This window comes from Neopelma chrysocephalum, unplaced genomic scaffold (assembly GCF_003984885.1).
Source record: "Neopelma chrysocephalum unplaced genomic scaffold, ASM398488v2 Primary Assembly neopelma1_108, whole genome shotgun sequence".
NCBI lineage: Eukaryota > Metazoa > Chordata > Aves > Passeriformes > Pipridae > Neopelma > Neopelma chrysocephalum.
In genome coordinates this window covers 875,284-891,559 of record NW_020897773.1, presented here as the reverse complement: position 1 = coordinate 891,559, position 16,276 = coordinate 875,284, and the positions used below count along the sequence as shown (strand labels likewise).

At 35.9% G+C, this 16,276-nt stretch overlaps 1 protein-coding gene across 10 annotated transcripts in view; it reads left to right on the top strand.

Moving 5' to 3' along the window:
• The window catches only part of CDC42BPA (CDC42 binding protein kinase alpha), a 187,397-nt gene that overhangs the window by 94,690 nt on the left and 76,431 nt on the right, over window positions 1-16,276 (top strand). For all 10 annotated transcript variants that reach the window (XM_027696620.1, XM_027696619.1, XM_027696618.1 and 7 more), the window contains exons 7-9: window positions 11,656-11,749; window positions 12,522-12,722; window positions 13,308-13,556. In XM_027696620.1, the coding sequence (XP_027552421.1) occupies window positions 11,656-11,749; window positions 12,522-12,722; window positions 13,308-13,556 (544 nt within the window). The remainder of the gene's footprint in view (window positions 1-11,655; window positions 11,750-12,521; window positions 12,723-13,307; window positions 13,557-16,276) is intronic.

Genomic DNA, 16,276 nt, shown 5'->3' with positions numbered 1-16,276 from the left:
CTGGATTCCTTGTTAGCCTCTTCTTTCAGGATTTCTTTGACAGATGGCACTCACAGATGGACGTAACATTCTTAAGGAGCTTACTCTTTCTGCTCCTTTACCCGCCAGTAACTCATGATACTATTAGAAATCTAAAAGCTTTGACATGAATTAGCCTTACTTAGCAGACTTTAATTTTTTAATCTTTAGAATATGCTGCAGGGTAGTAGTGCTTGTGGAGTTCTTAATCTGTTTACTTAAGTTCTTAGAAGCCAAAATGGAATTCCAGTAAAGTTGACATGGCAAATATACTGTCATTTTATTGGTGGGTTTTTTTAATTGTCTCAATAATATTTTTTATTGGTATCTTTTGGAGGAAGAACATCTAATGATATGAAAGAGTACAGTTCAACAACCCAGAAACAGCTCTGTCAGCTGAAGTTCAGAGTTCAAACAAGTTGCTTGATACTCCGTTCTAACTGCATTGAAATCTTAAGTGAATAAACCTAATATTTCAAGTTGGCTGGTCAATGAAGTTTGTTTCTACCACCATCAGCTTAAATTAGTTCAGTTTTTAGTAAGTGTTTTAAAGTATCATCTAGTAGACTTCCTCAAAAAAAAAAGACAGAACTGTGTTCAAAATATTTGAATGCACTTCTGTGATAAGTTGTTTGTCATGTACCTAATATAATTTCTCAATATTCATGCAGCTTTGGGCTTGAACTTGAAGGCCATTATTCTCTCCAGTGTTGACTCAAATGACCGTTTTCTCTGATAAATGTTGTTGGTGTGGAGTTTCTGTTGAGGAATGTGAAACTATAAGCAGAATGATCAGATCCAAAAAAAGCATTGTGACAGCTGGGCAGGTTAGAGAGGCAAAAATAGTGAGTGCCCTCAGCCAGGTCCTCTGCTGTCTGTGTTTGTAGCTTATTAGAAAAGTAGAAGAGCACCAGAGACATGAACTCAGTTTTTTTGTTTTGTTTTCTAAATGCTGTGTAAATTAAAGGTGCCCAACTCTTCCTTTACAGAGAGAACATAACCTACCATTGCACAGCTTCTGGTTCACGGCCTATTTTTAACTGTGTTTTTTGACTTCAGGGCTCCTCTGGTGTAGGCTGCTTGGTAGGTGAGCAATCCACTCCCTGCAATCACATTTTTCCCAGAGGCTCCTTCATTTCAGGTTATTGTATTTTCAGTGTAGGGACAGTTGTTAATCACATAAGGATATAATTTAAACACCTATTTTGAATCCTTCTGCCTGCAAGGACTTGGGTTCTGAAGAACCATCTGTAAGCAAACAGTCCTAATGTAAATCCTTTTCGTTTGCATATATTGAAGTGCTCTATTCTAGGGTATGTGTATTCCTGAGAATATTCTTTCATAATAATAAAAAACCATGCATATAGTTACTGCAAATTTACAAAGCAGTTTAGCTAATGAACGCACAGTGAGAAAAGTAATCCATGCACGGGAATGTGAGGTTCAGATAAGTAGTCCAGGCCAGGATAGTGCCTAGTTTGCATCTTCAGCAAATTCCATATAAATTTTGCCTAGAAGTCTTCCTATAAACCTTGTTTTGCTGCTGGCTGGTTTAAGTCTATGTGCACACATACATGTGTGCTGAAGCCATTCTTATGAGGAGATGAGTCTCCTCTAAAAGCCAGGACTTCTTGCACAGAGAAAACCTGTGTGATGGAGCAGGTGGTATGGATGGCTGCTCATGGGGTGGTATCTAGTGGCTTGAGGCCAGTCTTGCCAGCATTGATTATCTTAACAGTGTAAACAATATCAAAGACTAACCTTGATTGCTGAGCATTTGGGGATAAATAGGGGTTTGCTGTTAGTCACGCTTTAGAGCAGGAAAAGGAAATTTTTAATTTTAACAGATTTTGTTGAGCATGACTGCCGTTGAGCATGCCAGGATCTAATCAAGACAATTTTGTGGTTTTACCTGTCATATACTTGTAGAGTTGAGAGGGAGTTGGACTTTGCCAACTTTCGTTTTATGAACTGCAATTCCCAGTGCAAAAATAGGCACATTATCAATGCTAAAGACAGATTCTGTCTCGAACCACAAGAGCTCAGAAGCAGGTATGCTGCTACAACTGAACCTGTAGTATCGTGGTGTTACTGCATTTCAGAATTAGCTCCTCCTAATTTGAGGAGCTTTGATACAATATAACCAGAATGTTATTATTGAAATAAAATGGAAAAGGCAGTTTTAGTCATAATTTCAGAATCACAGGATGCTTAAGGCTGAAAGAGACCTCTTGAGATCAGCTAGTCCAACCCTCCTGCTCAGAGTAGGGTCACTGGGAGCAGATTCCCAAGTGCCATGTCCAGTTGGATTTTTGAGTAGTCCTTTCAAATTAACCATAAATCAGGATTGACTTTGATTAATGAATGGCATTGTACCTCCAGAGCTTTAGCATATTGTACTGTAATTATGTTACAGCTTGTCTTGTTTCATGTGAGAATATTTATCTCATTTCCTGAGTGTGGTCTCCTTGTTTTTTACAAATTGCATGCAGTTAGTAGCAATTTTTAATAATTTCCTATATTGATGTTCAGACTTCTCAAACCAAATACTTGTTTTTCAAATTGTTTTTTGTTTCTGAAAAAGTAATAGTTAAAAACATCCCTGTTTTTTTTCTCCCATCTTTTGTTTGCATATCTTTCAAAATCTTTATGTTCCTGCCTTAAATATTTTTCAGCCAGAGAGGCCTTCATAGATAGCTATTTGAAACTATTAAAATTACCCAAAAAAAGAAATACAGTACCAGAGTCTTATGTTTTTATGCATGAATTTTTACTTACCAATACTATTCTGTTCAAGATCAATGCATTATTAAACGTTCAAATATTCAATACTTTATGTGTGCCCAATTTTATGTTTGACTCCTTACAAGTTTTTTTGTCTGAGTAACTCAGCTACAGGATGACCTTGAGGAAAGTTACAAACTTCTGTATTCTTGATTTACTGTAAGAGGCCAAATAATTTTGGGTATTGTTTTTCATGTGTTTTTTAACAGTTCCAATGTTTGGTAGTCAGACCAGACAATTTTAATAAACGTCCATTTTTTTTTATTTTGGCTTTTACCGGGTTCTTAATGCATTGGGTCAGACTTTGGTACGTACATGATCGTTTGCCATAAGGAAGTGTCTTTCTGATAATGTTTATTCTTATTTCATTGGTTTAAAATTACATCTGTAAATCAGCCTTGCCAAGTACTAAATTTACAATGGTTATAAAATGACACAGTGTGTTCGTGGTCTGTAAAACTGACAAGGCAATCAAAATAATCCTTAGGCATCACAGATGACTTTGCCTTGACATCTCTTTAAGATACAGCATGAGGGACCTAACCTGGATGTGAGGGTTTTCTGCATAGATATCTGGTTCTGTCACTTGATTAGCATTTTAGATGAAGACAATAACTACAGGGAATATGTATCTGCCAAGCACTTATCCAAAAGAATTTCCCAAATCACCCCTTTTACTTATTTTTTTAAAAGAAGGAAAAAAATGGATATAAGCAGCTTTTAAAAATAATTATTCTTGGTTTAGAACTGTTATTGAGTTTGCGAAATCCATTACTTGAAAACAAATACATATGCACAAAGCCCACAGGGAGACATTTTTCTAAGGTAAATTAATTCTAGGACATTATAATGTGCTGTGGTGGGGCATATATTTATAAGCCAGAAACTACACTCAGTTCAAGTGTTCAGGAATGAATATGAGTGCCTGAACAAACTCAAAATGTATATATGTTGGCTGATGTACTCATTCCCTGTTGTTTGTTATTATTTCCTTTATTAGCATTTGAAATTCATAAAGAACATTGGATACCGTAAGGTAAATACTGTGTTGTGTCCAGAATACTTGTCTGAGTGGTAGAAATTAAAGACTGTAGAGAAAAGGACTGGGAGAGGACTTGGAGAGGTCAGCTAATACTTTTCTTCTGCTGCAAGGCAAGATCAAACTGTAGCTAACCAGTCTTGACAGATGTTTGTCTAACTGGTTTAAAAAAAAAAAAAAAGTGATGGAAATGGTGAAATTTCCTGAAGCAATTTGTTCCAGTGTCCTACTGTCATTATTATGAAAGTGTTTTCTAATGTCTCATCTGAGTATCTTTCATTGGTATTTAAATTCATTAATGATTGTGTTACCCACAATCAATGTGGATGGGAATTTACCTTAGTCTTTTTTGCATTATATCCTTCAAGTCTATGTTGCAAATTCTTTGTAATAAAAGAGGACTACAGTTACATTATTTTTAATGAAAGCAGAAATTATTTCATTCTGGACTAAGGATTAAACAAAAGTACACTTTTGCAGAATGTATAGTCTGAAGCGAAGTAGGTTTGGATTCAATACCTGATTCAGTATGTGATGTAGCACATGTCCTGTATCTAGTACATGTAACCTTGAATTTTATGTTGTTTTTCATTTAGTTTTGTGATAGTACTAAGAATAAAACCTGGTTAGGACAGTATAAATATAAAATTGTCCACATTGATCAATAAATAATGACTATATCTAGAACCTTTATTGTCTTAGTTTGATTGATGTTTCTTAGTAATTGATGAGACTCTGCCCACTGATTGTAATGAGATTTAGACGAATCTCCTGCTGCTGAGAGTAAGAGATTCTTTTAGTAGAGGTGAATTACTGGGTGTACTGGAACAACATATACATAATGATTTATTATCAAGAGTTAAAGGGGAAAAAGGGAGCTTTACACTATGAAGATACTGTTTAAGTAAAAATAATTATAAAGTAAGGTTATTTTTAGCATTTATTTTTTCCATGTAGTTGCTTTGCTTATTAAGAATTAAATTCTAAAGTGTTCAATCTTTGGCTATTGCTATTACCTTCAAGGCTATATGCAAGGCTACTACATCTTTTTCAGTTGTGAGCTTTAGTTTGTCAGCTTTATATGAAGCAGGTTTTGTTTAGTATACAAACGTGCTGCAACTGTTCGGGTGCTATGTAAATAATAAGGCTATGATCAAAGTTATTTAAATCATTTTGGTTTCATTCGAAATATGCACTTTTTGGATTTCACCCAAAAGTGGATGAGTTTCTGTTTAGGAGGAGGCACAGTAGAGTCTTGATAAGAGGCACGGTTAATGAGGTACAACATATTCCAGTTTTCTCATGCTGCTATCTTGTGCAGCCTATCTTATTGGGATTACTAAAGAATAACTGCCAACTGTCCAAATCTAATTTGGCTCAGTGCACATTGGTCTTTCTGCCAGATGGAGAGTATTTCTAGTTTTGCTCATTAGAACTCAGATAAACCCGAGTTGGCAGAATATGGCAACGTTGACTTTGATATTACCCAGTCCACTGTAATGGAAAATAGAAATAACCTGCTGGACATCAATGTCCATACATTTGACTGTGAAAAAAAAGCATCATTTGGTAAGCCTTCTTGATGGAAGTTTAGCAGTTGTCACTCTGGGTATCTAAAGCAGGCTGTCACTAAGGGCATCACTAAATACCTTAATAAAAACTTCACAGGCACCAAATTTTCTCATTTCATTGGAGTGCTGCCAAAACCAAATGTCTTCATTTTTTATCATGGATGTAGCCTTTCTGTGTGAGAGAAAAGAGGAGTGTGGAAGAAAAGTCTGCCTGAAACAACAGAAGGCAGTGAAATAAAAGAGTTTGCCAAACTTCTGTCCTGACTAAGGATAATCCTGTGTTCTGAAGTAATTTTGGATAAAAAGTCCAGGCATTCTGGCAGTAATGTCTTGGTTATGTTTTTTTTTTTAGAGTAGGTAACTTGACAAAGGGTAACATTTCTTCTTGTAAGAGTGAATAATTATAATCATTGATGTCTGCCTTTAACCTTTTGATTTATACTTTTGGGGAATGCTGTTGCATGTAGAGTGAGAAAATAATGTGCTGTGAAATATTCAATTAGTAATAAGTTGTCTGGATCAGTTTCTCTGTAGCAGCAGTTACACCTGAAACTAATTTCTTTTTCTCAAATGGTGGTGTTTTAATTTGCACTGGTAGCATTAAAAAATACTGTTTATGTGAAGATTTCATGGAAAAATAATTTAATGTAAGCTATTCACTTTGCTCTTTGCTATTCAAGGATAGCATGTCTTGGGGCATGTTTAAGAAAATTAATTTTCATGCTCTTCTAATATTAACATTAGAAATAAAAATTTGTTCTCCAAATGATCCCTTTCTTATCTCATGGGCTAAAATAAACTGGTAGCTCAGCTATCAAGTTGCTCCTTTGATTTCAGACAGGTCCATTTCTTTCTTCAGACTCAGCTCACATTGCAGTTGTTGAATTTAGAACAGCATAAGTCCCTTTATTGTAATTTCTGCTGTTTTTTAAAGAGCTCAGCTGTGTACGCAAGGACAGTCCCTCAGCATCTGAAATGTTTATTCCAAAGAAGACATGTTGGATATATTGAGAGGTGCCCCCTTGCACCATCTGGCACCCCTTGTTGATCTTGCAGAGAAGGAATCGCCTTTTCTTCCATTTCTGTCTGATCATTTGCGTTTTGGAAAAAAAAAATACAATACAGGTGAATAACTAAAGCGAGCAAATTCTGCATCATAACTGTACAAGAAGAGGGATCCCTTTAATGCCAGTAGGGTTTTTATCACATAGGCTTAGAAGAGACGAGCCTGTGGGTTGATCCATTGGCACAGGTTTGGGTAGTGTCTGACAGAACCGCTGCTCCATCTTTCTGTTACAGTTGTCCCTCTATTTTTGGTGCACCTTCCTTTCTGTTTGTCTGGTCCATCCCCCCCTCCGTGAGGCTGCCCTTGAAACAGACTTAACTTAAATTCCTCTAGAATCGGCTGCTGCCTGTTCGGTAGGCGCGAGGATCTCCATGTGGTCCTGTGAATAACGGAATAACGTTGATCCAATGATTCAGAGAATGACACAGGTGAAACTCAGGAACCCATATGCTTTGAAACTGTAAGATGATCAGATAATTCAAGTTGTAAGGAACTTAAAGGAATTTTCTAGTCCAAATTTCAATATGCAAAACCTCGCCATTCCTTAAGTTTCATTTAGTATCAGAAATGAATCCAGGAAAAAAAATACATTCACATGTACTAAAAATTCTTTTTTAGTTTATTTTACAGCTGGAATGTGCTATGGATTTAGCATGTCTCAGAGGGAATACTTTTTCTTGAGTCTTACTGAACAAATGAAATTCTACTCTGGCTCATTAACAGAGAAATCAAAATAAATGGCAATAATCCAGGTATCTGCTGTAGTCCTATTTCAGTGTTGTTTATATTAAGACAGTTAGTATGTAAAATGTTTGGGTTTTAATTACAGCTTAAGAAAGTAAACAGTCTTAAAGAGAGGTGAGTGAAGTCATCTGGGTAAACATGCCAATCTGAAGCACAGCTCCCCAAATTAAACTAAGAAGCATTATGAGAAAGGATTCATTAAAGATTTTCCTTTTTTTTTCTTCATAAGCTTTCACACTCATTTTCTGTGCAAGTGAAGTATTTGGTATTTTACACTGTTCATTCCTATTGCATTCTCCAGAAGAACAGCAGCAAAGCAGCTGTGCAGTGCTGATTTTCTCATACGGTCAAGGCCAACAAAGCTCAGAAAAGTAGAAATCGCTCCTGTACACTGTGTTGGAGTCATAGTTTAAATGGACGTATGTGTTTTTAAAAAGTTTATTTGATCACACTTCTAGTTCATTTGCCTCCGGTAAATTACTCATTCAGGAAAAAGAAACCAAAGCAGAACTGCAGTCTTTGCTCAGTTCACCTCCTCAGGTGACAGTGCTACAAATAAATTGATATAATGAAGATTTTAATTTCTTTGGGTATGCTGACTACCTGTGTTCCCTTAGTTCACTGTGGAGCACATATGAAGAACTTGATTTGTGCCAGGTCCACCTCTGTCAACCTGCACCCTTTGCACATTCCACTTCCCACAGAAGCTGCTCTCAGAGTAGGACTGAAGTGTCTGGGACTTGATCGAACTCAAGGTCTCCAGAGGGCACAGTGGTGTCAGAGCAGTTGCCCCAATTCAGTACTTGGTCTCACTATAAATCTGGTTCATAAAATATCTTTCAAATGCTTATAACTCTTGAAAGTGAATTATTATTTCATCTTTCAAGTGAGCAGACCTTTTCCTTTTATTACAGTGAACTAATTACGGAGTTATTAGAGTTATTCAGGCTCCACAGCCTTCTAGCCAGAGGATGTTAGATGCTTGACTGAGCACCAGTGTTCTCGTTGAGTGATGTTTAAATGGTTTGCCCACAGTCACCCTAGCTCTTAGCTACGGAGATTCAGCCCAGTGGTCTATTCAGTAAGCCATGTAACTTTTCATTATTTGCTCATTACTTTTGCCAGATTTTAGGTACTTGGCCTGGAATTTTCCATTCTTAGTATTTGCCCAAAGCAGTGTCATGTCTTTCCAGGAACAGGATGAGGAAACACACATTGCTTTTCCTCTGTAGATTTAAGTTAATAAATTAATTGTTACAAACCCAGTGGGAACGTCTTCTGTTCTGGGATATTGAGACACTGTTGAAATTCAGGAGAGAATCCTCCTTGAGTCATAGATGTATTTTCATTCCTCTACCCCCCACCTAGATATATTCAGGCTATAATTTTCCCTACAACATACCAGTTGTTATGAGTTTCAAACAACCATATTCAGAGTTTAGTCCCTAAATACTTTTCAGTTTTCTTCTGCTGTAGCTTTGCACTCTTTCAGAGCTGTGAGAATTAAACAGTTTTGTGAAATGCTAGTAAATGGACACTAGAGACAGTGTGAGGACTCTTTGTTGCTGATACTTCTCTTCCTTTTGGGGCCAAAGAAGATTGCTATGCAAATTGGACAAAAATTTGACTTTGGCAAAGAGGATAGTAAGGATTAGAGGAATATGAAACCAGTAGTAACGGAAAGGGAATCTGGGATGTGATTATGGGGAAATAGTGAGTGTTGAGAACTGAGATGGGAGGAAAAAAAAAGATCAGTTAAATGTGTGCACGCAAGGAGACAGGACTTGGTAGTGAAGAAGCTGAGAATGAAAGGAGGATATAAAAGGGGAGGAAATTTGGGTTTGATAGGCTGTGGAGGATTGGACATCTCAGCTTTTAAGGTGAGTCTAGGAGGGTAGAAATAAAACTGCAGCTGACATGCAAGTAGAAGGAACCAGTCTGTACAGTGAAGAAACTGGGATAAGCAGGGGAAGGTGGAGTGAATGTGAAGGGAGAAGACCATACTCTGTTTAGAACAGGAGACAGAAAAGTTCTGATCACTAAAGGAGAGTCACCAAATGTCATTCAAAACAAAAACCTGAAAGAAAACTCATCATTCTAAGGCAATTTGACAACAGCAGGCTCAGTAGAGGTGGAGGGTTTAAGGCATTTTTTCCCATAATCACCACCTTCACACTCTTCAGTTATACTCGCAATAATTACTCCCCTTTCTTGTTTCCCTGTGGGGCTCATAATTTTCCTTCCCTCTGCTTATAGCCCACTCTGCTCTGCAGGTGCCAACAATTCTTGTCTTTCAAACTGTCTTTCATTAACGTAGTTTGGTTGAATTCAGAACAGTTGTTCATAACCCATACCTTCTGTTACAAGAGCTGAAAAGAATTCATGTGCATTAAGTTGGTGTCTTTTTTTTTCCTTAACTGTAAAAATTGTTCTTGTGAAGTTATTACTGAGCCTTACAAATGTTGCTTTGCAAGAAATCCTTGTTCCTCTGAGTACATTCAATGTTGTTTTGCACAGTGTTGACAACACAGTGAGATTTTTCATGTTTTCTACTGTTTTGTGAGATTGAATGGGAGAGGTTGGGATGATGATTATTAGTGGTATTATTATTTCTCTTGGGAATATATTAAAAGATAGAACATGGATAAATGGAGCCTCAGGGGTGACTCATGTTTTTGTTTAGCTTGAACTAGGTCCAGCTTCTAAGAGGAACTTGATTTTAGGTGCATGTTTTTTCAGTGTTTTAAACTGAAGTTATAATTCCAGTGGTCTCAATAGCATGTGTTTGTTTTTATTTAGAAACATGTTCAAGGAATGTTTTTGGTGGGTGAATACAAAATAAACAAGACTATCTCAATCTAGAGGTTGCAATTCTTTGGTATATTCAGTGTCAGCAAAAATCAAGTGGAAAAATGTTCTTAAGAGAATGACTCGGTTAATTTTTCTGATTTACCTTGTAAAAAATTTTCTTTATGTTCAGTTGAGAGATGGAGAAGTATGATTTCTTAAGTAGTGTCTGCTTTCTCCTTTGCAAATGTTTCCACATATTTGAAAGGTGCCTAAAGCTTGTTTGTTTCACTGTCTGTTTGTCTTTGGGTAACAGAAAGTACTTTTCTTTCAAACAACATATTTTGTCCGTATTAATTGTCACTGAGTGTGTAACGGTAACATCTTCATGACATTGCTTCTATAATGTTGTTCAAAGTGTGATACTAATTCTTTTGCCTTTATAAATTACCATTAAGCGTTGTTTATAACTCAGTTTTTATCTGGAAGAACCCAAAACAAAACAAAAAACCAAAGCGCAAACAACAAAACCTTTCTCTCATGTGCAGTGTGCACATCTTAAGTTGTGAATATTTTGAGATTTGTCTGCAAAGCAACTGTGACATTCATTTATAAGTTTGAGAGGAATGAAGCAAAGTCAGGGCTTCACTTTTTTTTGTTTGTTTTAGGGAATTTGTTTTTGTATCTTACAAATGTTCGTTAGGAAGGTATTCATAGTCCTTTATTCCTGCAGTCATAACTTACCCTTTGAATATTATAGATAAGCATAGAATAAGAATCTAATAATTTCATGTATTTTTAAAGTGTAGCTTAATGGATATTTCTAATAACTGTACTTTTTTGAAAAGAAATTTCAACGTTTGAAACTAGTTTACAAGTTGAATGATGAATGTCCCTCTGGTAACTAAGAGAGCATGGATGCTTTCATCCTGGTCAGGTGCCTACTGGGAGCATACACCACCTGTATTGCAGTATACTTAGGTAAAACATGAGACCAAAAAAAAGGGCAAATTTGCAAAATAAGGAGTATTTATTATGTTACCTGGTTTGAAGGTTATTACCATCTGTATCAGGACTTGAATGAGACAGCTACAGAGTCTGGCCAAGCAGAGCTGCAGTAGCATGTGCAATGGCTTTTGTGGTTGTTTCAGCAGAAGTACGACAGACCTACTGAGATGTACACGAGAGAAGAATGTCGATGAAAGACAGTAAATTTAAAAATGTGTTCATTATCTCAGGGGTTGATTGGCCTTTGTTGTACTGTAAAATCTAGAAGTTGTTTTCCAGCTCCAGCTCCAGTGTACATCTTCCACTTGAGAGCACTAAACCAAAATTCTTCAGATGATTTAAAAGTTTTATGTACAGAAGTTTAGAGCAAGTAAGATTCTCCTGTCTACCTGTGAGAGATTAGAGGAATTTAACTACACAATTTTTATAAAAATTAACAAGCATTATATGATTTGATTGATCTACAGCCCCTGTCATAAAGTGTACCTGGTGCAAATTTCACCATATGATGAGTGACTGTGTTCTGTCTACTGACTTATTGCTGGTTTTGCGTGATAAGAATGTTACAGAGTTAATGTTTGGACTATATCTTATGTGATACATTTTTGTACTAATTCTGAAATTTGTTTTAATTGAAGGGATATTAAACCAGACAACATCTTGATGGATATGAATGGACATATTCGATTAGCAGATTTTGGTTCTTGCCTGAAACTGATGGAAGATGGAACGGTAAATTAGAAAGAATGATTCATTCCTAAATACCTTTTCTTCAGTCCTTTGCTAGCTGCTAAAATGCATGCTAATAAAGGGAAAGGTGCTTTATATCAAATGAGATGGAACTGTAAATGGTATTGGTATATAACTAATCTTGGTTGAAAATATGACTGCACGCTGCTTGGATTTGCAATATATTAAAAGCTTTTTAGATGCATATAGTCAACTCATGAATAAATAAAGAGAAGCTGTGCTGTCAATACTGAGTAGGTGTTTATGAACTATAAATCTCACTGTTTTAAGCTCTGAGCTCTAATCTTTATTGAAAATGTAAGCTTTAGGATGAGCAGGATGAGGTACTGGAATATGATGATGTTCTACTAGTACATTTAAATTTGCACAGTATATAGTAACTGTGACTAGAATGTAATTCCAGTATGATAATCATGTCCCAGAGGGTTACAAAGTATTTGAGTTAATAGATGTGATTATCTAATCTATAATTGCTTACTGGCTCTAAGCCTAAGAATTGACAGTTTTGTTCTTTCTCTTTTTTTAAATATTGGAAATAGTTTAGCAAATGTATATTACTGTGCTGCCTATTAATGTAGTACCTCAGATGCTTAAGTATCTCTCTATGAATTTAGAAGCCTTTGTTTGTGTTTAGTTGTTTTAGTTATAACCAGAACACTAGGCTAAATTTATATATACAGCCACAGTGCCACAAACAATAGCGTCTATAACGATGAAAAAGTTGATTTTAGTCCTGAAAATGTAACTTCTACAGGTCCAATCTTCAGTGGCAGTTGGAACACCAGACTACATCTCTCCAGAAATCTTGCAGGCCATGGAAGATGGAAAAGGGAAGTATGGGCCCGAGTGTGACTGGTGGTCCCTGGGCGTTTGCATGTATGAAATGCTTTATGGAGAAACGCCCTTTTATGCTGAGTCCTTGGTGGAGACCTATGGGAAAATAATGAACCACAAAGTTAGTGCACTTTCTGTCTGTCTCTAAGCTAATTTTTAATAAGTAATGGGGTAACTTGAGGACTTTTTTTAAAATTAATTTTTATGTACTAGTTATGTTAATGTGCATAAATGTGGAACAAAAAATGTGTTTCCATGTAGTAAGTTTACGGTTATGGATTGCAGATGGCTTTGGTTTGGGATAAAGCAGTTCAAAACTGAAAATCTGGATTTGGAAACATGGCTGTTAATTCATTCTGTGGAGTAAATCTTGGCTACCTTGCATCAGTCCTGTTGTGTTACTTTCTTCTGGTGAATGCATTCGTTGGCTTATGCAGAAGATTCTTAAATGTTCTTCCACATGGAAGTAGCTTTAGAATTCAACAATGTAAGAGAAATTTAAATAAAGAACTAAAACCAGGAGACAAAAAAAAAATCAGTAATTTCTATCCTTAGCAGAAGTCTTTTCCTTGAAACCTTACTGCGTATATTTCAGAACTGGAGCATTTGCACATTTCTTTTTCTGCATAATGATTTTCACTAAAAAGGGTAATTTTTCCAACTTTTTCTTGGTAATAAACTATTTTCTATTATTTTGATCTTTAAGGAGAGGTTTCAGTTTCCTGCTCAAGTGACAGATGTCTCTGAAAGTGCAAAGGACCTCATCCGAAGGCTCATTTGTAGCAGAGAGCATCGACTTGGACAAAATGGGATAGAAGACTTCAAGAACCATCCGTTTTTTGCTGGGATTGATTGGGACAACATTAGAAACTGTGAGGCACCTTACATCCCGGAAGTCAGCAGCCCTACTGATACATCAAACTTTGATGTGGATGATGATTGCTTAAAAAATTCTGTAAGTATGGAATTAACATTTTGATGAATCAGCTTTTATACTATACTTTGTAACATAATATATGTAAATGGCATTTTATTTCAGTGTGTTCACTGTTTTTTGCATAAATAACAATTAAGTGCTAATTTGAAGAACTGTGGGGGAATACTTTCATAGTTTGGAGGCTGATACTCCAAACATACTTGTGTAAGGATAACTTCACTTTTGTAAATTCATTGTAACTTTACATGTCTTTAACGAACAAGTTCTTAGTGGCCATGCCTTTTACAGAATAATATATTTGCATGTTGATAGTCTGCAAAAAACAGTATTTCTAGCAGAGCATTGTTAAGACTTATACTAAATTTGCATAGTGCATTTTATTGTAGTGCTGTACTCTTATTTGCTCATATCGCCGTTAGATTCCATTCAGTTGGTTTCCATTCAGATTTTTCCAGGTTTTTTTCTGACTTGAGTTTTGGGAAATTTAGGAGAAATATTGTGGCCATTTCTTAAGGAACAAGAAAGAAATTATTTTTACCTTTGCTGAAAAAGCTTTGCAGCTGATGATTTTTAACAGTTCTATTGTTTCTATGCTTTTGAAAAGGAGCTTTGACAGATTGTAGAGGTCTTATCATCAGAGAAATGCCTTGGAAATATCTTGTGTGTGTGTGTGTGTGTGTGTGTGTGTGTTGAAAGATGCAGAAACCTGATGTTTACATGTGAGGTGAAGCATTTTCACTGTTTTTGCTTTTGTTTTCTGAACTGTCAATGCATCTCAGTTTCACTGAGTTTCCTGGGCCTGCAGATAAGAGATAGGCAACATGAATTGATATTGATAGAATGATCATTATTTGCATTCCCTTTCCTCCAACTGCACATTAAAACATGGAAAACACTTTAACTAAAATTTTTTCTGAATATCAGCCTCTTCTAAGTAAGAAGCCACAGGACAAGCCTCAAGTTGCACCAGGGAGGTTTAGATTGGATATTGGGAAAAATTTCTTTGCCAGAAGGGTTGGCCAGGCAAGTGGTGGAGTCAACTATCCCTGGAGGTATTTAAAAGACATGTAGATGTGGTGCTTAGGAAAATGATGATGGACCTGGAAGTGCTGGGTTAATGGTTGGAGTCAATGATCTTGAAGGTCTTTTCCAACCCAACTGATTCTACAATCTGTGATATGTCCTAGAGCCCTTTCCTATAGGCAAATTAAGCAAAACAGTGTAGCTGCATAGCATGACATGCATTTTTTCTTTTATTTCCTCAGTTTTTTCTCATCTGCATTTGATATTACCCATCTCCCTTCACAACAGAAGTATTTTTATCTTAAAACTTTTTTATACAGTCTTCAGATATCTGTTTCCATATTATTTTGTCCAGGAACAGCTATGAGGATTGAGTGGCTGGAGTGGATGCTGTATATAGCAAGTCTTTGTTTGTGAATCTAAAATACTTTTTGGAGGTTGTCCACACATTTTAGTGTTGTCCAGTCCACCACTCTTCCTTTTTAGAGCCCAGTATCTCAACTGAGATACTCAAAATGTGCCTGTGCAGGGGAAATGCCTTACCATTGTGAAGAAGCAGGGAACTGCAGGTGAAGAATGTTCCTCTGCTGAGTTACTGGACTCTCAGCTGAGAAAACTGAGTCCAATTCTTAATTTGCTTTAGACATTTGGGGGTGAAGAGCAATGCCACTGAACTGTTAGAGATGAATGCCAGTCTTTTTCAGTTTTCTAATTTGAAACATCTGAAGGTTTTGTTCTGTTTTAATATAAGGATGTTATGTTCTTACCATTTCTTTTCACACCTAGTATCTCAAAACCGCTGAAAAAACTTAGCCTAAGGCATTGCATGACTGAGAATATTTTACATTTTTGCTTAGACTGGTGGACATTGTATTTCATATTGCTTTCCCTCAAATTCCTTACATATAACTCCATATTTCATATATATCCTTTGAGGAAGTTTCACATACTTGCATTACTGTTATAGAAGTCAGCACCAGAGATAAGCCCATGAGACCTTTTTTTTTTTTTTAAAATTCTTGGCAAGATTTGAGTTGCATAGAGCAAATCAGGAATGCCCAGTGCTGAAGATAAAAGACAGTGTTGAAAAGCCATGATTGTTATTGTTCTTCCTGAACTTTAAATGAGACTGTTGTCCCAAGGAAAAATTACATATTATATATTATTATCTATATTTTTATATATACATATAATATATATTATATTTTTTATATATATATGTGTTATATATGTAATAATGAAATTTGAAAAGTACGTTAAAAGTACACATAAGCACCAGGGGCTAAACTGCATTGTTCAGGCAACCTAAGTTGTGCTGGGTTTTAGCTTTTAACTGTTTGGTTTAGGAGCCTTACTGAGAGGGATGGTAGACTTCAATTCGTTTATAATTTTGTCAGCATGATTGTACAGTTAAATTCACATAAGTAGCAGGAGATACATACCTTGATCTTTATCAAAGAAACAAATCCTTTTACAGAATCTTACGTTGTTATCAATAGATACAGTGTTTTAGAACCAACATAGTTCCTGGTGTGATAACTGAAAAGTGTCATGTGCGCTGTTAAAATCACACAATTAGGCATTTGGTATTTTTAAAGTTGTCTGTAAAGACGGTTTTGAAACTTGAATCTATGAAAGGTGTAACCAAATTATAAAAGAGAAGTAAAATTTTACTTTTTCTAACTATCGTCTGTAATAATTGATATTTTTATTAT